Below are 23,173 nucleotides of genomic sequence, written 5' to 3' on the forward strand. Positions count from 1 at the left end.
TTTTCCTTTTAAACTAGATTTCTGTTTTACCCTTCACTGCGATTCTAAAGCAAAAAAAACTTTTGTTTAAGACAGAACATCTAGTATCCTTTGATTCTTAAAGTAAATAATATAACAAATAGTTTGCAGTGGGATGGAAAGTCGCGTACTTCGAAGTATGCAGAAGGCGAAAGTTTAGTAGGCTGGACTTTTATCTCAAGCACGATTGAGAAGGCTGTGATTGGTCTTTTATGTTGTAACACTGCTCTACTTTCCAGCGGACTGCAGAAATCCTCCAAACACTCTTCTCACGGCTCACTGCTGGTCATGGCGCTGCGGACTGTCCGAAACTTACCGTGCTTTTTAAGTGTTCTCTGCGTGTTTCTCCTCAGCAGTGGCCCAAACCCGGTGCTGTCCTGTCCGAGCCGCTGTTTGTGTTTTCGTACCACTGTCAGATGTATGCATTTAAACCTGGAAACTGTACCCGCGGTTCTCCCTCAGACCACCATCCTGTAAGTATAAGAGCCGTTATTTCTCTGAGGGAAAGACAGTTCAAGCGTTTATTTTTGCGCGTTGTTTCGATAAAGTTTCCTTGACTTCGTGACTTTAACGTTACCTCAGAGTGCGTTGTCTTTGCGCGTTGTTATTGTGAATGTTTTTTTGCTCGCCGGTTATTGTCTGAGAACAGATGTTTTTGAGGTGCAGTTTTATAGTTTACTTGCTCTTTCCATTGTTGTGGACATCACGCGGCGTTGCGCAGATCGATCGGAGTATGATACTAATGTATCGCGAGAGCTGTTCGATATCAATCGTTTCGATTTGCTCTCGCGATACTGCCATGTAATAGGCTGCTTGGTCTGCGCAGCGCCGAGTTTCGCTTTATTGTCATTACACATATACAAGTACAGTGTAACGAAATGTAGTTTAGGTCTAACCAGAAGTGCAATTAGCAAGTGCAGGATATACAGTTAGAATAAATACAGAATACAATAGTGAGAATATAATACAGTATTAAAGTTTCGGTGCAGTATACGAGTTAATGCAGTTAATAGGTTGCAGTCCAGAAGATGAGTTAATGCAGTTACTAAGGTTACAGAGCAGTAGATTAGTTAATGCAGTTATTGAAGTTACAGTGCAATAGATGAGTACTTTATTGTTATAGTTTACGTTGTAACGTAACGTTACGTTGTAACATTGCTCGTTCGGACGACTCTTTATTTCACAGAAACAGTGAATGTTTACCAAAAGCTAGTGAGCTTAGTACATGACAGCATGTTTGGCATCATAGACACGTATTAACCAACAACAAACAAAAACGAACAGGAAGCAGCTTACGAGACCCAAAACGCAAAGGTACAGTATGGTCACGAAATTATTTGGTTATGTTTTTTTTAAGGTCACCACAAGTTAATGGTCTCACCACAATAAAAGTTGACCATGGTATTTGCAAACTATGGTAATGATAATAAAGTAGTTGTACTACACTTAGTTATACTACACTATAATAAAACAATAGATAAGTTAGTTTCCAATACACCGTCTTTTTAAATGTTCAAAGCACCCTATGAATAATGTCTAAGTTCCTATAATGGCCAAATAGAAAAATTTGGCCTATAGGTGCTTTCGCTCGGTCTATATTTGGGAGGTCTTTTGGAATGAAGCCACTGTATCCATAAAATAACAAGGTATAATGGCTTAAATGCAGCCTGTAACTAGAATGCCAAAAAATGCATTGCAGTTTATTTAGTTTCTTCTCGCGATAAATAATTTCTGGCCATAATTATTCTTTGTAGGTTTTCTGCCAGGTTGCAAACCAATTTTAGGGCACAGTGCCACCTTCTGTGATGAAAGAGAGAAGAGAAATGTGTATATTTCCTTATATATTTTCATATTACCTCACTGTTGCTAATAAATCTCCATACTGCAGTCACTGGTTTTCCTCCATTTGGCCCATCATATAAGATATTACTTAATGTGAATTCCTGACATCCTATCTTTCTGAATGTTCTGCCAAAACACACCGTGAATGATCATGTGACCTTTTTGTTTGCCATATGATAAAAAGTGTTTCCATTGTAGTTTTGCGAAATATGCTTTTATCGTATTGCCTGAAAAAACACATATTTTCAACGCGCTATTTCAAAGGGTAATGGGATCGCATCTACTTTGCATGAGAGTTACTAAAAGGAATGTTTCCGGTGGTTGTGGTTCCGTTCTAAAGATGTTCTGTGGAAAAGTGTTAACTTATAAACTTGTAAAAAAGATAAAGATAGAGGTACGAATAGGTAAAGCAGAAACGGTGCATTATTGGACAAAGACATAAAATATTTTCCTCCTTCTTACTCTAGTCCAGTGCTCTCCAACCTGGTGCCTGCGGGTTTGGTATTATGTCCTTTAACAGTCTTATACAGCTGTGTTCCTAAAGAACAGGTATTCACCTCCGAAAGCTGCACATTTATTGTGTTCCCTCAACAAATCATTTATTATAGATAGCCTATTTGTGAAATAAGACAACCTACAGTTATTCAATTGGAGAAACCAAAGATTGCCTTAGTTATATTGGGCGCCAGCTTATTAAGAAGGCACATTTTTGTTCTATTTGACTATATGGATGGAAACACTGCTTAATAGCCATTTTTTTGTAGAAAGCTTTATTTAGTAATTTTGTATGTTAAAAAAGTTTAGTCCTTGTGGAGAACGTTACCAGCCCAACTGAAAACGTTAACCAAAGATTATTACTAAACAGATAAATGTATCTTGCAGTCCAGTGACTTGTTATTATTTAGTTTTACATTCAAGTTATATACTGGCTATGAAATGATTGGACACAAATATAACCTGTCACTCTTCACATTACTCCTTTTTTGCCCTCTTTGCAAAAAGATGCAATTTTGCCACATAAAAATTAAATAGCTAGCTCAAAACTCAAAAGTAACTCAGAACTAAATTATTATACATGTGCGTCATAAATAAACTTTAAATACTAAATCTCACCAACCACTCTTGTTCTAAGGTGTTTTGAGTGACTGATTTGATGGGTTCAGACAGTGTCTCATGAGTTCAGTGTTTGACATATGAGTTGTTCCAACAAAATGAGTCAGACATTAGGGGAGAATGACATTGGAAACTCAGCTAACCTTTCGTTAAGTCATGATAAACTCGATCAGCGGTCTTCTCTGGCAATAACATCTCTGATTGTTGACGTTTACGTGGAAAGGCAAGTATGCGGAGGAACACACATACTGAAAACACTCACATTTTAATTTGTTCACTGTGATGTGAGAGGGGGGCGTTGTCGAGCCGCTGAGCACTGACAAATCTACAATGAATTAAGCTGTTTTTAATAGTAAAATAAAAATATAAATGGGAATCATGAAAAATCGATTAGTGGCGGGCGGCCAGTGTTGATATTGTGGAAGAACGCAACGAATAAATCAATATGGGAAACAGACAATATAATGATATGTTGTTTTGAGATGTATAAAAACCTTTTTTGTTTTGTTTTGAAACTATGGCGGAACAAATTAGAAAATGGCGGGCTGCCATGGTCTTATTAATGAAATGGAAACACTGCTCATTATATCCAACAAGTAGCCCTCTGGGTGATTTTATCTTTCAGGTAGCCCTACAAAAGGTTGTAGACCCCTGCACTAGGCTATATATCACCTTAAGGTTAGGGTGTAGGATTCATGGCGTTGATGTTAATGCAACAGTAACATCATTGTTTTGACGGATGAATTAATGCGTGAATGAATGCCCTTTTCAGTGGTTTAATGGAGGCTCTCTGTATTAATGCTGTTCTAATCTGTTTTTGGCGCACAGGCACAACATTCAGATCTGGCATCTGTAGAGCTTAAGACATAGCCTGAATTGCACACATTTTTCAAAACATTGTCCTGCTGGTTTTAATAGCCCCGTGTGACAAGTTGTGTTTCCAGACCCACAATGCATCTGTGACAACTGACAGAGACCTCCATTCAGTTTTGCGGCTGATTACAAACGAGTGACTCAAACTGGATGAGCATTCTCTGTTAACCGCACATTTGTCTGCAAGACACCCGCTCACCCATCCAGTGCACTAGGGCTGTGTATTGGCAAGGGCCTCACGATACGATACATATCACGATAGATGGGTCCCGATACAATATATCACAATACATTCGATACGATACAAACGTTCGATGTATTGCAAAAATTTGTTTTAAATAAATACAAATTAAGAGTGAGCTAGGAATACATGTTGGTGTGTACAATCTATGGCATTCTGGTATGTTCATCACATTATAGTGATAACTCTGCAGACACAAAAGATTCCATTCAATTTTATTAACAAAGCTATTTATAAGAGGTATTTGTCATCTTGCTTACACAGTGTTACTGAACAGCGAACATATAATGTTTAAAGTGCATATTTAGTCATTAAACATTTAAATGCAAATGCCACAAAAAACTTATTTTTTTCAGTATGTTGTTAATAAAAAACAAAGTACATTCAAATCTATTCATGAAACTGAAATTGTCAGTATGACTCTCTTTTATATCCCACTCCACCAGTGCAGTTTTCAGTAACTCCGCAATGTTTATGCCAGTATGGCTTGTCTCATGCATTGCGCGTGTCTGTGGTTGTGATGTAATCCTAACATACGATGCATTGCAAGTCAGGGTCACTCGCTCTACCGAGCTAAGGGATTTTTTTACCTCTTTGTAAATCCCGGGTACTTCTACGTCCGTTATGTGCCTGCGAATCGGAATCACATAACACAGCTAGTGTTCACCATATGCCCGAAGCCGGGGTTTTCAACCACACTGTCACAAATCCTTACAAATAAAATACACCACCGACTCTGTTATTTTCTTTGCACGAGCTAAGATATACAGAAGCTTGTTGGTGATATTATATGAATTAATCTACTTTACGCCATTTGCTTTCTCGCACCCGCTTACTTTTGAGACATTGTCCGTATGACAGCGAATCACAGCGACATCAACAGGAACGGAAAAAATGGTTATGCGATGAAACGTCATTTTGAATCCATTCAAAACATGACTTATTTAAGGTATCGATACTATAGGTTGGACTATCGATATCGATCGAAAATTATCGCAATAGTTAGCTGTATCGATAATTTTGCACAGCCCTGCAGTGGACCCATCTCTGTGCAACTGATCAGAGATCAGATATGGGTTGATTCAGTCGACTGGCGAATAGTTTTTTAATGACCTTTCATTGTGTCTGAGAGTAGTCTGGCTTAAGCATATAGAAAATTCACCAGGAAACTTCAGGTACATATGTTTTATTAATATTGTAGCGTCTTCTGGTTCTAAGACGGTCACCTGGTCCTAATGTGAGCCAGTTTAAGGGGCCAGATGTAGAGATGTGTGCTTCTAAAGAGCCCTTTGACTGTTTCGACACAAACAAAACAAATTGTTGATGTAAAATCTATTATTAGAAAATTAGCTACATTTGTAATACCAAGGGAAATGATACAACATTAATAACCTAAAAGAAATCATCATGGATAATACTGTGTCATAGTAACCTTTTTTTGACAATCATGTTATAATAGTGAATACTTGAAATATGGTCCAGCACAAATCCATTCTGTATTGCTGTTGCTGTCAATCTTTATCTTTCCAGTAAACTGCCCCGTCCAAGTATTATGTAATACAAAAGAGGGAGGTTTGGCATCGTGATATAGTCTCAATAAATACGAACATTTGTGCTGCTATTCAGTCCCATAAATGTGGATAGTTCACCCAAAATGTAAAGGTTTATGGTATACAGAATCAGAAGTTGCTGACGATTTATTTTTGGTCAATTTAGCCTCTTTGTTAAATAAAAAACTAGGGTTGTGCTGGTTTTCTTCTATAAGTGATGAAAAGTAGGCGGATCTAGACGTTTTTAGGGCTTTCCTGTATTTTCGAATACTATCCTTCCATGCCATACGAAATACCTCTAATTTAGTTTTCATAAAGTTGTGCCTCTTTCTTTAGAGCCTGAGTGTGTTCGTTATACCATGGTGTCAGGCTGTCATTTTTAATCTTTAAGCGCAGAGGAGCAATTCTGTCAGGCGTTTTCGAGAAGGTGGCGTTAACAATTTCAATGGTAAAGTCAATATCTTCAACGTTATTACTCATGCTAGAAATTTGAGACAATTCAGGCAAATGATCAAGAAACGCACATTTTGTAGTTAAAGTTATTGTTGTACCATATTATTAACAAGGAGTTTGATTTGCAGCCTTGGGTAGTCAAGCAAGCATGTGATACCAGATAATGATCCGAAATGTCTTCGCTCTGCTGAAGGATTTTCACATTTATACCATAAGACAGTATTAAATCTAAAGTATGATTACGAAGTAAGTAAGATTTTCTGCATTTTTCGCATCCGTAGCAAGCATTTTGAGATCCGTTTTGACCATTCAGAGACACTTTGCAAACGAGCGCCAAATACGAAAAACGCATATGAAAATTTCGGACTGCATGTGCAAAGACCTTTTCAGTAGTTTGCCAACATACCTGCTTAAATGTTGTATTAGCACTTCATTATTTCATTAGGTAAAGGAATCGATAAAGATTTAAATCAATAAAGTGAACATCTTTTCTCCCATTTCTTCTAATAGTGTTGGTTCATGAGTTGATTGTTCTCTGAGAGAATCCATTGAATGTGTGCGAGTTGGTGAAGAAGGGAGAAGCACCATTGTGTGGAATTTGCTGCTGTCATGGTTTGTCAGTTGTTCATCCTCTGGGTCATTGTGGAATGTAAAGCCTGTAAAATCCCTAAAGCTTTGCTAATTTGCACAGCGGAGATATGGGGCCAGATAGTTATTAGAAGAACACTACTGATGCTTTATCCGTTCCAGCGAAGAGAGTTTGCTACACTATTCAAACATTAAACAGCCCAAGCCTGTCGTGTGACGTACTATAACATAAGTCAACCCATAACAACATGCGAGCACAAGAGGAAGAAATATCAGTCTTGTTCGACTTGTGAGGGCCAATCAGCGATTTCCCAGTTGATTCGTTGGTGGACTATTTGATGTTTTTGTTTGACTATAATTTTTTCATTGAATGGTTTGTACATGACATACAAATGTAAACTGTTGATGGCCATCTGTTAGTGTGCCATGCAACTGACTTTATGTTAAAGGAATGTTCTGGTTTTAATACAAGTTGTATCAACAGCGTTTGAGGCATTTTGACATTTACCTCTGGAAATAATTTCATGTACTTTTAGAGCACTGCACGTACCATTAAACCACACAGTGCCAAGCAGTAAACTGTAAAAAACTGTGTTAAGTCTATATTTCCAAGGGCTATAGAGTAAGCAATGTTTTTATAGTTAACTATACATGTTTACTTATGTTAATTTAAATCAAATAAAATATCATAAAAAAATTATATTTGTAAAACTATGTGTAATGAAGATCTATAAAGGGAAGGAAGGAGGCAGCCACATAACATAAATACAAACTTAACATATGTCCGGGCCCGGTCCTCTCTCGTCAACAATCCTGCCGCTCGTCCTCTTAAGCTCCCGATCGCCTCCGTGAGATATGCGGGACCGGTGTGCGCACAGCTGATTCCAACTATCACCCCCGCCTCACGGCTCTCGTTCCGCCGAGAGAGTGGAGACGGGAGCACCAGGAACGACAAGGAAGTTGGTCCGGTTCCCTGACACGCTGTCGCTCAGTACACAATCCATCCGAGAGGCTCTACCTTGCGGTGCAATGCAGTGGTGCTGGACGTCGAGGGGCGGCCCGAACCTACCCTGCCTCCTGGCGGTTCTCTATCTGTTTCAAACGATCTCCAAATCCAAAGCTGGCTGGTTGATGTCTGGACTAGTCTTTCTCTCACACTAGCACGTGGGCGTGGTCTTTCGCTTTTTGGATGACACGTAGGCCTGCTTTTACGGGAGAATGAAACAGGGATCCAGAATTATAAAAAAACTTTCTGATGCAAGTTGGAGTGCTGGGGGAGTGTATCTAGCATAGAACTATTATGTCATATGTCCAGCTGGTTCCTTAACAAGTTGACGATCTTAAGCATTAGAATCTAGCATGTTTAACAGCGTAAAGAAGTCAGGATGCAGAAATGCATGTCATCCCATCTTTAGAATTTGTATGCCATCATAGTCTTCAATTAAAATCTGAAAATGCACTTCTGTCCTGTAATGACTATCCATCTTAAAGGACGTATGTTAGACGGCTTGGGTGGAGCATCTGTTAACTCCTCCCCTTCAACTGTCTGTCTGCTGCCAGTTCCATTTCAAAATGCAATTTTGAGGCAATTTTTCTGGTTGCATTCCCACCAGCCCTAGGAACTCTAAAGTGATGTAAGTTGTGAGATGCAATATTTTAAAAGAGTTGCTTTTATGCTGGGTTTGACACTGAGAACTAATTTAGTTGATTCCAAGGTTTTCCTTCAACTACAATCTTTCCCAGATCCTGCAGCGTGAACACACCAAAGAGCAGATACTTCCACTAGTAGTTTTTGGAACTTTGTTAATGTCCCAACAGTGTGAAAGCCCCTTAAAAGTCACTTCAAATGAGCTTGATAGCTAATCAATGACAAACCTTTCCACACTGCAAGTAGCCTATGACAACTGGCCCCACACCTTTTTGCCACAGTCCTTGTATATTGTATATACTGCCACCATGGTTTACCTCATTTGTAAGTCACTTTGGATAAAAAATATCATTCGACTGGACGTGAGCCTGCAAGGACCCAGACCACATCCTGTTGACATGCATCAGCTCACTTTTCTGTTCGCACATTAAACCATCTGCAATGTCGCAAAAGGTGTATAAGGAGTATAAAAAGGAAATACTGTGGTACTGATATACCATGGTACTGAGTGATTACCTTGCGTTCATATGCTATTGCATTTTAAAGGTAGTTTCCAAGATAACCACGGTACAGGTTTTCGTATGAGCAGTAGGCTCTATATTTGACAGTGATTGATGTTGATTAGCTGTGATCTGTATTTAGACAGAAACGATAATGCTTGTCATCATTTAACTGGAAGCGCTTCAGCTCTCTAAACTGATGTGAATTGTACAACTTGACCCTGCAGAACACTGAAATATGATGCTGTACCCGTGAGAGAATTATTGGGCACGTCTGAAATAGATTTTAGATAATGGATGGATTTTTTCCTTCAAAGAATGCCTTGGTATTTCCTCTTGCACCATAAAAAATAATGTGGTATTGGTAGTATTTTTACACAGATGTGAAGAATGCATTGTTTGGTGTTTTAAGTAAAACAGGAAGTTCTTCTGTACCAGTGTTGGTCTATAGAATGAATGTGGTCTATAGAATGAATTGTGTGATGTTGGTATTATTTATAAAAATCTATTAAATGCCTTGTGTTGTTTTCAGTATTAAATACAGATCCATAGAATCCATTTTGTCAAAAACTTGGCTGACGATTAAATGTCTGTTAAATAATTGGAATTATGGGGATTAATTGTCTGTTTAAAGGCTTTGACAATTATAACAAATAAATACAATTCATTTATTTTAATAAATATAGATACATTAAGAAATGTGAAAATTCTGTAAATAACTTCTAACATTCCCTATAGACTGAAATAATATAATTTAATTGAAAAATATGAGGATGATGTCATCTTGCTGTGTTGATACAGCAAATCCAGAATCACTTTAATAAACTAAATAACACATAAAAATATAATATAACTCAAATGATGAAGAAATGTAATTTGAATGTAACTGAGTGCAGAATCAGTTCAAGTAAGGTGGATGTAAAATGCTGCAGATCACCCTTTTTTCTAAGGCGGTTATCTGAAATAATTACGATTGTTTAATAGTTGCGATGAGATTATTGTTTAATAATTGTGACAGCCATTTGCTGTCACGAAACCGGGTGTGAGGCAGAACCCAAGCGCAGGCAGGTGAAGGGTTAAACAAAGACTTTAAATAAATCAAATGGGGATGGGGATGGGGAGAACAAGACTTAACAAAACAAGAATTCAAACTAAAACTTCCTACAAGGGGCAAAATAAACAAGGTCTAAGAATAATATCAATAATAAGTCCACAAACTTGACTGGTCACAGCAAACAGGAACAAGGGTAATCCAAACACGAAGGCGGGCAAGGCAGGATAAGACAATGAACCAACACGGGACAATGAATACAAGGGGCTTAAAGGGAACACTGAGGAGGGATAATGACATAAGGAAGTTGACGGGCAGGTGGCAGGAATTAAACACTGATGGGGAGATTAACAGGAAACAAGGGGTGGGGCCAAAGCATGCGACAGGAGAAACACTAACTGCAATGGCCACGTGTCTTCCAAACACAAACAAGCAAAAATACAAGTTACTGTCACGACTCTGTCAACAGAACTAGAAAAATCATGACAAGTAGGACAGAATCATGACTGTCCCCACACCCCAAGGGAGAAAACTCAGCGGGCCAAGACAAAAGGGCACGATGACAAACACCATCAACATAGAATGGAACAAACTAGGGTCAGTATGGAAATAACAAAGAAGGGGTTGGACAACAAAATAAATATAAATGGAAGTGGAGGGGAGGAGGAGGGGGAATGGGCAGGCCAAAATTGGAGAAACTAGGTATGGGCAGGACAGGGGGAGGAGCTGGGGCTCTTCGAGCAGTGAGGTGAGGAAGGGACAGGACGGGAAGGGACTGATGAGGCTTGGCAACTTTTCTTAGAGTGGGGGGGGGGGGTGTGGGACAGGCAGGACGGGAAGATCCTGACGTGACAATCGTCACTTACTAGTGCTCATACTACATGCTTATTGGTTATGATTTTCATATGTTGGTCCATCTCTTATGTCAATCTTGAGTAAGCAGTATTATAGGGAACATTAAGGAAGTAGATTTGACTGTTTGACTTTGAACATTTGGACAACCAGATAAAACCAAGAATTCTAATCACTGCAGAGGACAGTTAAGTGACAGTATTACAACAATCACATATTTAAAAACTTGTATGTATGCAATATACAAATACAGTATGACTATTAGAATCTAATGTTACTGCAAAGTTTAATGCTGTCTGTTTGAAACCTACATAAACAGTTGAATCCAGAATTTTGTCCAATGGACTGCTAGCCATCTTGGCCTTTGTCTGAGCAAATCTGTATTCTGATTGGCCTATCTGATCTGACCTGTTGTGTGGAGCGTAAACGGGGTCAATGAGTCACAACCCGTTTGATAGAGTGATAGTATGAGGGCTCGCCTCTATTGTGTTCTCTGTCTGACAGCAAACATTACTCATGATGTAATTATTACCCACATTCGTCTGCACTCTTATCTTACATTCCTACAAAGAGTGAATAATGCACTTTATTACTGCTTTATGAGCTACAGTGAGTCGCTGGCTTTATGTCTAAACTGACATATACTCTCCACAAAGTCTGAGGCACATTATAATGGATCTAACTGTTTTAGTAAATAAAGAAGGCTGTGAAAAGTGTGTAATGTTCACTTTAGGCTTTAATTTGAGATATTTTTCGCCAGTCCCTTGCTTCAATACACACACTCTCAAATAGGGATGAAACGATTCACTGTGAGCTGACACTGTGAAAATTCAAGCCGGTTGAGATGTTATTTGAATCGCAGTACATGTTTTGAACAGCAGGGGTTTGCTGTGTTTTACTACAAACTTGAAAAATGTGGATATGCTGATATTTGTTAAAAAATAGGGCCCTATTTTAACGATCTAAGCACATGGTCTGAAGCGCAGGTGTTGTTACGACGCGAAAACGGTCCGTATGAGTAATGGGTGTGTGTTCTTTGGTTGTAATTAGGGCTGTGCAATTAATCGCGATCGCAAAAAAATTGCGATTTGAGCACATGCGATTTCTAAACCGCACAAAGCTGCTATTTTATTAATTAATTTATAACTCAGAATACTAAAACTGTGTTGTGCGCATGTTTAAGATGTTAACCTATCAGAGCTCACTCTGCGAACTATGCAAAATACGAAAAAAGCTGAGAGGGACAAGAACAGAACAGGCGAATGGGAGGAATCGATATAAAATATGGATGCCGGTCAGAATAAAAATGATTTGCTGTCAAAAAGAAATTCAACATCAGTCGTATGGGAGTATTTTGGATTTAGGAGAGAATATTTGTTAGAGAGCAAGGTAGTCTGCAAGACCTGTGAAATGATTATTGCAACGAAACGTGGCAATACGACAAACCTGTTCCAACACTTAAAACAGCGGCATAAAAAACTATATGATCAATGCATGTCAACAAAGTCTGTCGAACCTAACAAAAGCACACAACAAAGCCAGGCTGAACAAGTATCCATTGTTGAAGCATTTGCAGGCGTAACGCCTTATGAGAAAGGCTCAAAACGCCACAAAGAAATAACCGAAGCGATCACTTATCACATTTGCAAAAACATGATGTCTGCGCACACCGTCAGTAAAGACGGTTTCCGAAGATAGATAAAAAACACACGACAAAATATACCAGCTGCCCTCGCGCACTCATTTCACACGAGTTGTTATTCCCGAAATGTATGAGCAGTAGCGGTTTTAGGCAATCGCCCGGGCGGAATTCTTTCATGTCACATGGGGGGGCGGCACCGGCACAAGCAGTAAAAGAAAATTCTGGAGCGTTTTGAACAAGCGTTAAGCGCGAGTGATTTACATGTTAAGTCAATGCAAAGACGCGATGACCTACTTGCGGTGCGATTCGCACGAATGAGGTGAATTGAGCGTTTGCGTTTTCCGCGCGAGTTGAAAAATCTGAACATTTGCTAATCAGGAGCTTGCTCTGGTAGTGCCGTGATTATTTACATTTACATTTAGTCATTTAGCTGACGCTTTTATCCAAAGCGACTTACAAAGAGTTCGGGGAGAAATAAGCGATAGCCTATGTCATACAAAGAGCATATACAAAGTTACTAGTTTCAACAAAAGCTAGACCACTACCTGTTGAGAGAACATTTTTTAATTTTTATTTGTCTGTCAGGTATTCGCCGAAGATGCGCGTTATTTGGAAGAAATTATTATGATTTAGCGAGCGGCAGAAGCCCCTCCCATGACGCGAATTCAATTAGTGGGCTAAAGTCAGTCACACACCACCTCGAATTTCTTCCAAATATCGCACATTTTATCCATAATGCAATGAATACAGGCCTATAGTTCTTGCACATTTTTGTTTTTCTGAATTGTGTGAAATGGCTAATAAAAAATAAGTAATACAAAACGATTATGGCCATGACTCGTTTCCTAAATGACAGTGTTGGGGCGGGGGGGGGGGTGGGGGAAATCTGTTGATTGTCGAGTGCCAAATAAACAGAGATGGACAGGAAAAGGTCAAAGCCATCAGGTGCACAAAAAAACAGATTTGTGCAATTGAGAAATATAATTTTCTCTTTCACCTATGTTGTTATAGAAAATATGACGGTTTGTCTTAATTTTGTGTGTGTGTTCTATTTTTATTTATCAAATTTTTTTGGGGGGGGGGGGCTGTTGGGGCGCTTAAAGGTGTTCTCGCCTTTTTATTTAAAGTTCTATTACTGTTAATACTATGTTATTCCACTGTGGAATGTTTTGTTATGCACTTCTGGTACATTTAGAATGTGACATCCTTGAAAAGTAAAACAATTACCAAAATCGCAAATAAAATCGCAATTGCAATATTGCTTATAAAAATCGCAATGTGATTATTTTTTCCATATTGCACAGCCCTAGTTGTAATGTGCTGTTAACCAATCAAATTCTCATCTCTCCTTCCCTTTAAGAGTCAGTTACGCTCGCACAATGGCAGATTAATTATTTACTCCAGAGAGGAGGTTATAGCGCACGAGCAGACCATCTACAGGACAAGCCTGGTTTTAATCTTTATGTACACAATTATAATCTTTTACACTGCAATTAAAGAATTTATATTTTATATTTGGCATGATTGTGTACTGCTTCCCTTCCCTCTGTATAATAGGTAAAGCGCGTTGTTGTGGACACGCCCAGAGGAGCATCTTCTGCTAACACACTATTTAAATAACATTACAAAATATCGCGCCGTTGACATTAGAACAGGTTTGAGTTGGTCTATCACGCAGTCTATTTCAGTTCCTCAAAAGAGCAATGTGCTTGAAAACAACAGCACCATGGGCGCACAAATGAGCGCAAATGCATTTGCTATTTAAACAACGCTGTGCAGGACGGGAAAATTGAGAACTGTGTCGGGTTTAAACTAGCAAAAACACTACCCTTTGCACTGGGTATACGATTTGTTTGTTTATAGTAAAGAGACCTTATGTATTATTCGTTTTTTATCTGAATTAGAATTTGTTTTTAAAATTCCAGTTTGGTTTTGTTATCTGACATTTGTTTATTTATAAAAATAAATCGTGAATGAATTGCATAGTGAGATCAGTATCGTGAATCGCATCGCATCGTGAGCTGAGTGAATCGTTACATCACTACTCTCAAATAAAAATCCATGTCATTCTCAGTCTGGAAATATGTGATTGATGTTCTTTGTCGAACACAGTGTGTGGTGTGGTAGATCTGTGTGTCCTGAGGCAGTGTGGAGAATCTGTTGGAATCTCCACAGTCCATGTCTGAGCATGTTTCTGCCACACGCACAGCTCGTGTTTGTGGTGGAGCATCCCTGGACCGTGAGGCGGTCAAACCCTGGCATTTGTCTTTTAGCACCAGTGTAGGCCTATGTGTGTGAGAAGTGGAGAGTCCGGAGCTGCGCACGGCTGGGTGACTGATCTCAGAGTTCAGCTCATCACTTACATGTTTACAGAGAAGCACAACGTGAGACAACGCTGAACCATTTCCATGAACAAACGAAGAATGAACGACAGGCGAATGCTCTTATAGGTTGATGTGAAGTTATCTTTACATTATGTTGTGAACAAGATGAAAAGTGTCCTTAATACACAATAAAATCACGTATTTAGGCTAGCCCTTTCGTTTTGCTTTAACATTATACACAATAAAATATATACTTTTTCATACAAAATGACATGCACGTTTTCTGTTGGTTCAAATGAGTACTAATTTGGTCTGGTGTATTCAGAGTTTAAGCACTTCCTTTTCTTTGCACCTCTTTTTAAATGACGAGCAGAACCAAACCACTGTCACCTGCAGTTCAATGCATAGACAGGTAGTATTTTAAAACTGTTTTAACAAAGTTACACATTTTTACATTTCTGTACAAATGTAAATGCATTTAGAACAGTTCGACAGAATTCTACAGTTTGTTCCAAAATTTTTGCATAGAATAATCAAAAAAGTCTGCAGATTCCGCATGACCCTGGTATTGAGTAATGTCATATCCCTCTGAAATGAAAATAAAATTGCACTTGATAATAAATAATTCAACTCACTGATTAAGGTGTGCCCCTAAATGTTCTGCTTGCGCTCCTAAAAATTCCAGTCAGGGGCTACAGTGCTCCTAGTAAAAAAGGTTAGCCTGGAGCCCTGTTCCCTTTTTCGTGTAGTATTTAATGTGGGAGCTTAATGCTATTTTTATTGCTTTCACAAAAATTTAAGGGATAATTTACCGTAAAAATGAAATTCCATGACTCTTCTTCTTTAGAGCACAAAAGATTTTGAGAAACATCTCAGTGGTTATGTACAAGTTTGTAGTTAAAGGAATTCACTTTCAATGTACATTTTCACGATAATTTACTCACCCCTGTTGTCATCCAAGATTTTTAAGTATTTTTTCTTTAGTCGAAAATAAATTAAGGTTTTTAATGAAAACATTCCTGGATTATTCTCCATATAGTGGAGGTCAATGGACTCCAAACGCTTAAAGGTCAAAATTACAGTTTCAGTGCAGCTTCAAAGGGCTTTAAACAATACTAGACGATGAATAAGGGTCTTATCTAGCGAAATGATTGGTCATTTTCTAAAAAAAATTAAATGTATATGCTTTATAAAAATAAATGCTCGCCTTGCTCTGTTCTGCGAAAAGCGATCACAACTTGAAAAGGTCATGCTTGACGTAGGCGGAATTTAGAATACACACACAAAATTACCATTTTAAACAAAGAAAAATTGAATATGTGTCATTGAACATTCAACAACTTTTGAACGGCCCTCCTTCTCCATATTTGTAAACACTGACTCAGTACTGCCTACGCCAAGCGTGATCTTTCAATGTAAAAACGTATTATGTGAAGTCTTGATCACGCTTCGCATAAGCGATCGCGAGCAAGGCGAGCATTTGTGTTTATAAAGCATATGCATTTTTATTCTTTTTTAGTTTTGCTACATAATACCCTTATTCGTTATCTGGTATAGATTAAAGCCCTTTAAGCTGCACTGAAACTGTAATTTTGACCTTTAACTGTTTAGAGTCCATTGAAGTCCACTACATGGAGAATAATCCTGGAATGTATTAATCATACATATACATCATGGATGACAACAGGGTTGAGTAAATTATCATGAAAATGTATGTTGAAAGTAAAGAATTCCTTTAACGGGCCAATAAGTTTTTCTTCAACATTTCTTCAAAAGATCTTCTTTTGTGTTCTGCAGAAGACAGTCAGTCATACAGGTTTGGAACGAAATGAGGGTAAGTCAACGTTAAAATAATGTTCATTTTTGGGTGAACTATAGCTTTATGATGGTTTAACATAACATTAACAAAACACAGTTTTGCACATTATATAATCGGTTACAGTTTGTTTCTCCTTAGCCCTTTTTAAATGATTAACTAAGCTAAACTTTTGTTTGTCACATCTTTAGTTCTGTATAGATTCTTTAATGTTGTTCAAATACCGTATAATCACTAGGTAAGGAGAACAAGTATTATTTATAGTGGAGTGAATATGGTATCCATGTAGCTTTCCAACATGCAGCCCAGATGTTTCTGCTTTTAGATAGTCTATGAAGACTACAAGGTATGTTTTGGTATGAAGTCAGAGTGAATTGCACCTATGAAGACGTTTGATGTCTGATCCAAGTGGTTTCTTCACTTGACTGCTTACTTAAAAATTCCCAGCATTTCAAAGTATTTGTGCTGTGACCTCAGAAGACTTGTGATGGACGGAGTTACACACCTGCAGATGTGATCGAGTACAACACAGGGTTGCTGTTTCAGACCCTCCTTTTATTCTGCTTTAAACTTATTGTCTTTTCAGTGTATTTAGATTATAGATCTGAAGATTGTTTATTTTTGTTGTTTAGATGTTGGTACATCTTCCAGCTGGACCAGTGTATAAAGTATATATTAGGGATGCACCGAAATTTGCATTTTGACTGTTAACGATAATCGATTTTTCTTTGACATTGGAAGCCAAAAGCCGATATATTGGCCGATATAAAGTATCTAACTATTATTATAACATTTTCTGAGACTGAAAGGTAAACAAGCCTTAAAACTGTTTACCAAGCCTACTTTACACTGGTTAAAGATTCTTTAAACTTTTCTGTTATCACTTTTAATTATAGAGTTTCTTCCAGAGCAACCCAGAAAGTGTTCTCTATAGCTAAAAAGACTGTACTGTACTGTATTTTAACTCTGAACAGCGTGCAGCTGAAGAAGTTTAACCAGAGAAAATGATTTATGATTAATCGGCTATAACATATCAGCCTAAATTTTATTATTTGCTAATACCGATAACATTAAAAAAGAACCATTTATCGGCAGATACCGATCTTCATTGCATTGAGAGTTGACTGCAGGCCAAAGCCTCAGATCTATTAAATGAATCTTTACTTTTACCTCCAGAACTCTATTCCTTTTTTTCCTATGTGAAGCACAAGAGAATATGTTCTGCATGTTTTCTATATAGTGAAACTAAATAAAATTTAATGCACGCTCTAAAAATAAAAATAAAATATTTATTAAGTAAAGGATGATAAAGGTATGCATGCATGTTGTGTAAGATTCTAGTTCTTTTAAAGTCACATGATAGCTTTGTGTAAAAACATTTGTCCAGTAAAGGCCAGTGGTGGACAGTCTTTTTACTGTCACATTGATCAAATATTTATATTTTTATTTTTTACTCCACTGCATTCTAAAGCATCATTTTTAGTCTACTACATGTCATAAAACATGTAGTCTCATTCTTTGTTTCTTTAGATTGTTTTAACGTCCTAGACATCTGTTTTGTGAATGTGCTGATTCTTTTCATCTTTTCTGACTATTTTTCATTTGAAAGTCTATATACTTTTGGTATATAGTGTACTTCTAGTATATCCAATATATGTTTTCTGTAACACTGGATTTAACTACAAGCATTTCATGATAAAGTTTTAATTACATTTCTGGCGTTGTTAGTCTATATACATTATATTGAATGGCTACAGCAGGCCTAGTCAACTAGCGGCCCGTGGGCCAAATGCGGCCCACCAATCATGCTATAAGAAATGCACGCCCTTACGCACCACATCTTTGAACTCCAAAACGCTGCTACATTCAATACAAAAGTAATATTCATAACAATACTGACGTCTTATAAGGTGATTTGATCGATCTGTCCAGAAAACGTTTCTTATTTGCAACATTTGTGCACGCGATGGGTCACGTTCTAAAACACGTCTTGTGCCCTTGAAAGTTACAGCAGGAAGAGTACACCATATGAACGGTTGTCTCTGATAAAGGAAAATTGTGTTATTTTTATTGCAGGATTCATTTCGAATGTATGATTTAAATGGCCAAATTGACGAAAACAGCTGTTTATCTCCCTCCAGAACTCGCACTATAAAGGATCTGCCCTTTTAAGTGCGTGGGGCACCTGAGTGCGATTGGAATTCACCTGAAGATGCGATAATAACGTTCAGTTTTTGGCACAGATCAACTGATTCTTTATAAAACGCCAGTTTAACGTCACAAGGGGCAGGGATTACTTCTGTGCTGAAAACATTAGCATTTTTGACTTTCATTGATTTGAGTGTTATTACTTTAACCAAATATATTCATAAATATCTTCTTGAAAATACAATGTCACCCTCATCTTGGATGGACTGGGGGTATGTAAATTAACAGGAATTTTATTTTTGGGTAAACTAATGCATCAAGGAATATAAAATACAATTAAAAAAAGACAATATCTCTTTTAATTAAATTACATAAAAATTAAAAAAACATAAAAAGGCATATGCAATATCTGACTGCATGTTTTAATATTTGATCTAAAAGTAACAGAAACAAAAACAGTATAAAGGGAACAAAATGCAATAAATAACACGCTCTCTAAGATCTCAAAACTCAGGACTTTTGTTAACACCTAGAATAACTACCAAAGGGGGTCGAGCTTTCTCATACGTAGCACCTAAACTCTGGAATAGCCTTCTCGACACTATTCGAGGATCAGACACACTCGCCCAATTTAAATCTAGATTAAAGACACATCTTTTCAGCCAAGCATTCACTTAATGCAAATATGCTAAATAAACCACCGGGAGACTGCTGATATTAGATATTATTTACTAGAATAATTGAACTTGTTATATTAACCTCATATAATGTGTTTTACCTCTTTTGTGTTTTTCTTATTTTCCCCTGTAAAGCTGCTTTGTAACAATGCACATTGTGAATTTATATCGCTATATAAATCAAATTTAATTGAAAAACAAACTTACAGGAGAAATTAGGATATGGTAAAAGAACTGGCCCGCATCCCATTTATACTTTTAGAATCTGGCCCTCGAGGAAAAGTAGTTGAAGACCTCTGGTCTACAGCAACATTAGGTTAAGAGACTATTGCATATATTAAAGGGAAATTCTGTCTTCATTTACTCGCACTCAAGTTGTTCCAAACCTGTATGATTTTTCTGTTCTAAACACAAAGAATGATATTTGGAAGGACATCATTGACTACCGTAGTATTGTATCTTTTTTGTTCTGTTGAATACAAAAGTTCTGCTGCACTTTTGACTACCATCTTAATCTTTCCTACTATGGTAGACAGGGATGCCCTGGAAATGTCAGTTGCTAAATTTTTTCCAAGTATGTTTCTTTGTGTTCAACAGAACAAATGCATTTATACAGGTTTGGAACAACTTGAGGGTGAGTATATCATGACAAAAAAGGAGTATCTCTCTAAAGTGCATTCTTTAAGCCAGACGTGATAACAAAGACAGGTATCTGTGGACTTCAAAGAGTCCGTTCTCACAAGGGCTTTTGATGTTCCTGTGGTGGCCCTCAGAATCTCTCACTGAAAGTTCTGCAGATGTAGCTGTTAAAAGGCCAGCTGGCACATAACCTGTTTACAAAGCAATTTGGTTTTTATGGTTATTGCTAGCCAAATGAATGTTGTGATCTCCGTTGTAATGTGGTCCTCTACTAAACCTCAACCGTTTTCTAAAAAGTCTAAAAATTAATGATTATAAGAATGTGATTAATGCACAACAAAGTTATACACGTTTGTTTGTTTGATTGATCGAAATATATTTTTCTTGAATTTCAGAGACCTGAGATTCAACAAGATCAAGGATTTACAGCCGGGATCCTTCAGACGATTAAAGAACCTCAATACACTGTAAGTGTCAAACATGTCAAACTCTGTCATCTTTTATTACTTAATTCTTATTCTATTCTTCCTAAAAACAGTCCGCCATCATCAGTTCACCATGTGAATCTCATAGCTAAAGAATCATATCATGTATTATATCTGAATTGTTTATTATTAGTACTAACTGTGTTTTAAATTACGCAACAATGTCGGGGTTACAAATATATTCCAACTGTAATGGTTTTGATCTATATTATCTTTTTAATCATGAAACTTTTTTATTGCACTCTGCAGTTTGTTTGACAGGGATAGAATGTGTATCCATTTGTTTTGATGTCTGATATATTGTTTTTTTAAGCCTTTTAAATAACAATCACATCAGAAGAATCCCAAGAGGAGCCTTTGAAGATTTGGAAAACCTCAAATATCTGTGAGTTCTCCTTCATCGGATTTCATCCTCCTGTTATAGACAATGTGTTATGAACATTGATGCATTTTTATTTCAGATGCATTTATGAATCCCATTGTGCTTAAGTACTGGAGTTAAAGCAGTTACATCTAAGTACAGTTGATTCAAGAGTATTGCTGCTTTAATCTGAAATAGTCTGAAAACGTACTGTGTAGTTAATATTTTAATGTGCACTATTATCAGTGATATCTACTCCACTATTCAAAATAATAGGTGCTTTCATTCCCACTATTTTTCCACATGTTTGAACAACAGTAAATTTATAAAAACTATGGAATAATACAATTATATCAAAACTATACAGACGGTTTAAACAGTCACAAGTGGCTGCCTTGAAGTTAATTTCTGGTCTGTGTAATCCGTCAGGCTAGTGGCTAATATATAACAATTTATTTTATATGAATGGTAATTTATATAACTTTTTATTGTATATGAATTACATAAATTATATTAATGCAAATAAAAAAAAAGGCTCCCTCCATCTGAACACGTTCCAGGGGGTCCAGTTGCATCCATTCGCGACGGCATTCTGGAGGGGTTGCCCCCTTTCTGTTGGAAATCGCCCAGGCCCATATGCACCTGCATTCCCAGACGTTACGCCACTGTTTGATCATCTTCATTATCTTCAGTGTAGTCAGTCTTTGTGTAGAATTTATAGAAATGTTATCAAGCAGCTTCTTGAGGTTTCACTCTGAGATGCCTTTTTAAATAGAAAACAGAGATGATCACATCTTTTCTGATAAATGTGTGTGCGTGCATGCGTTTGTGTGTGTAATGAAAAAACATATGTGTGCGCAGTTATTTCAGTCATTTAAGCAAACAAAAGGTTTGTAAGGTCAAAAGAAAAGCATTTGACCCTAAACTATAGATTTAGAACATTAGTGCACCAAAGTGATGCTCCCAACACTTCTGAATGATTCAGTGTCTGTGACTGGCATTGTCTAGAGACGCTCTCAGACATGTGAAATTATATGTCTGACAGCCTTGACCCAAAACTTCAGAGATCAGACGGTGCTAGAATAGTTTGTCTCTGAGCAGAGACGTTCTTGTCTTTGTTGGTCACAGGCCAATAAGAGAGTCTTACACTGTAGTTTTGGAGAAAACAGCAAATGTCTGACACCTGGTTTTGTCTAGCGAATATCCATACTCTTGTGAATTTAAAACACAGTGTTTGCAAACATTTAGCTAGTTTTTACCAAGTAGATATCTCCATTTTTGGCACGGTAATTATTGCGTTATTACAGTTTGCAGTGTATTTTGCGAATATTTTTGCATGTCCTGTGGGATGGTGTCATTGTACTCAAGAACGCGGCACTTGAGGTCATAAGATCATGTGTTTTTTGAGACCATGCATTCGTTCTCACCAGCCCCTGTCCCCAGACCTGAAAACCACAGACTTCACTTCCTGTTTCCCACACGCTGTCCCTTCTGCGCCATCATCAAACAAGAGCGTCCAGACAGTTACTTCTTATATCCATTTTTTATAGTGCCAGTACATGTTGTGCAATTATAACAGATTGTTTGTTACCTAATGTTTACTAAATCATTTTTTCTTTCAGTTATTTGTACAAGAACGAAATCCAGTCCATAGACCGGGAAGCCTTTAAGGGACTCGTGTCTCTAGAACAACTGTAAGTGAACTTCTGCACCTTCAGCTTCCTTTGTCTGGTTCATAAAATGACAGTTCACCCCCAAAATAACAGTTTTTACTGTTTAGTGAGGAATATAAATTTGGTATTTAGCATAGTGTTTAAGGGGCAGTTTGCATTGAATAACAGTCCAATATGAATACGCTTTAAAGTCTTTAAATGCTTATTTATTCAGATGCTAACAATATGTTGTATTTCTTTGAATTGTGTGTGTAGATTAAAAGGTATCTGCGGTTTTGATGCTTAAGTTAGTATGTGCAAAACATGCCAGGAAAAGATGAAACACTTTTTTACAACCACATTTCGTATTCTCAACTCCATCAGCCCTTAATCCAGAACGACTTTTAAAGCTTTTGCAGGACTTTTGCAGGACCAGAAGGACTTTTAAAGCTGTGATACATTCATATCACAGAATTATTTACAGAGCGGCCAGCCCGAAATAATCTGCACATTTCAGTTTTTGCAGATGTGATTTAAGGTTAAAAAGCATAACCTAGAATCAAAACACAAAGCTAAAATAATTACAACAAATGGTGTTTTTTAAAACCTATAAAACCACTGCTTAGAAAACCTTAGAGTGCTTTCAAAATGCAATGTTCTGGCAAGTAAAACACAGTACATATGACTTGTGTCTTGTTTC

The 23,173-nt window shown here is 37.4% G+C and overlaps 1 protein-coding gene across 2 annotated transcripts in view; it reads left to right on the top strand.

Moving 5' to 3' along the window:
- Nucleotides 1–222: 222 nt before the first annotated feature.
- Nucleotides 223–23,173, top strand: part of pxdn (peroxidasin) — a 52,491-nt gene continuing 29,540 nt past the window's right edge. Inside the window, exons 1-4 of one of the 2 annotated variants that reach the window (XM_079459066.1) lie at nucleotides 223–491; nucleotides 20,371–20,442; nucleotides 20,774–20,845; nucleotides 22,444–22,515. In XM_079459066.1, the coding sequence (XP_079315192.1) occupies nucleotides 307–491; nucleotides 20,371–20,442; nucleotides 20,774–20,845; nucleotides 22,444–22,515 (401 nt within the window). In that variant the 5' untranslated portion in view covers nucleotides 223–306. The remainder of the gene's footprint in view (nucleotides 492–20,370; nucleotides 20,443–20,773; nucleotides 20,846–22,443; nucleotides 22,516–23,173) is intronic. The other variant, XM_079459065.1, reaches the window with a different exon arrangement.

This window comes from Barbatula barbatula (assembly GCF_947034865.1).
Source record: "Barbatula barbatula genome assembly, chromosome: 6".
Lineage (NCBI taxonomy): Eukaryota > Metazoa > Chordata > Actinopteri > Cypriniformes > Nemacheilidae > Barbatula > Barbatula barbatula.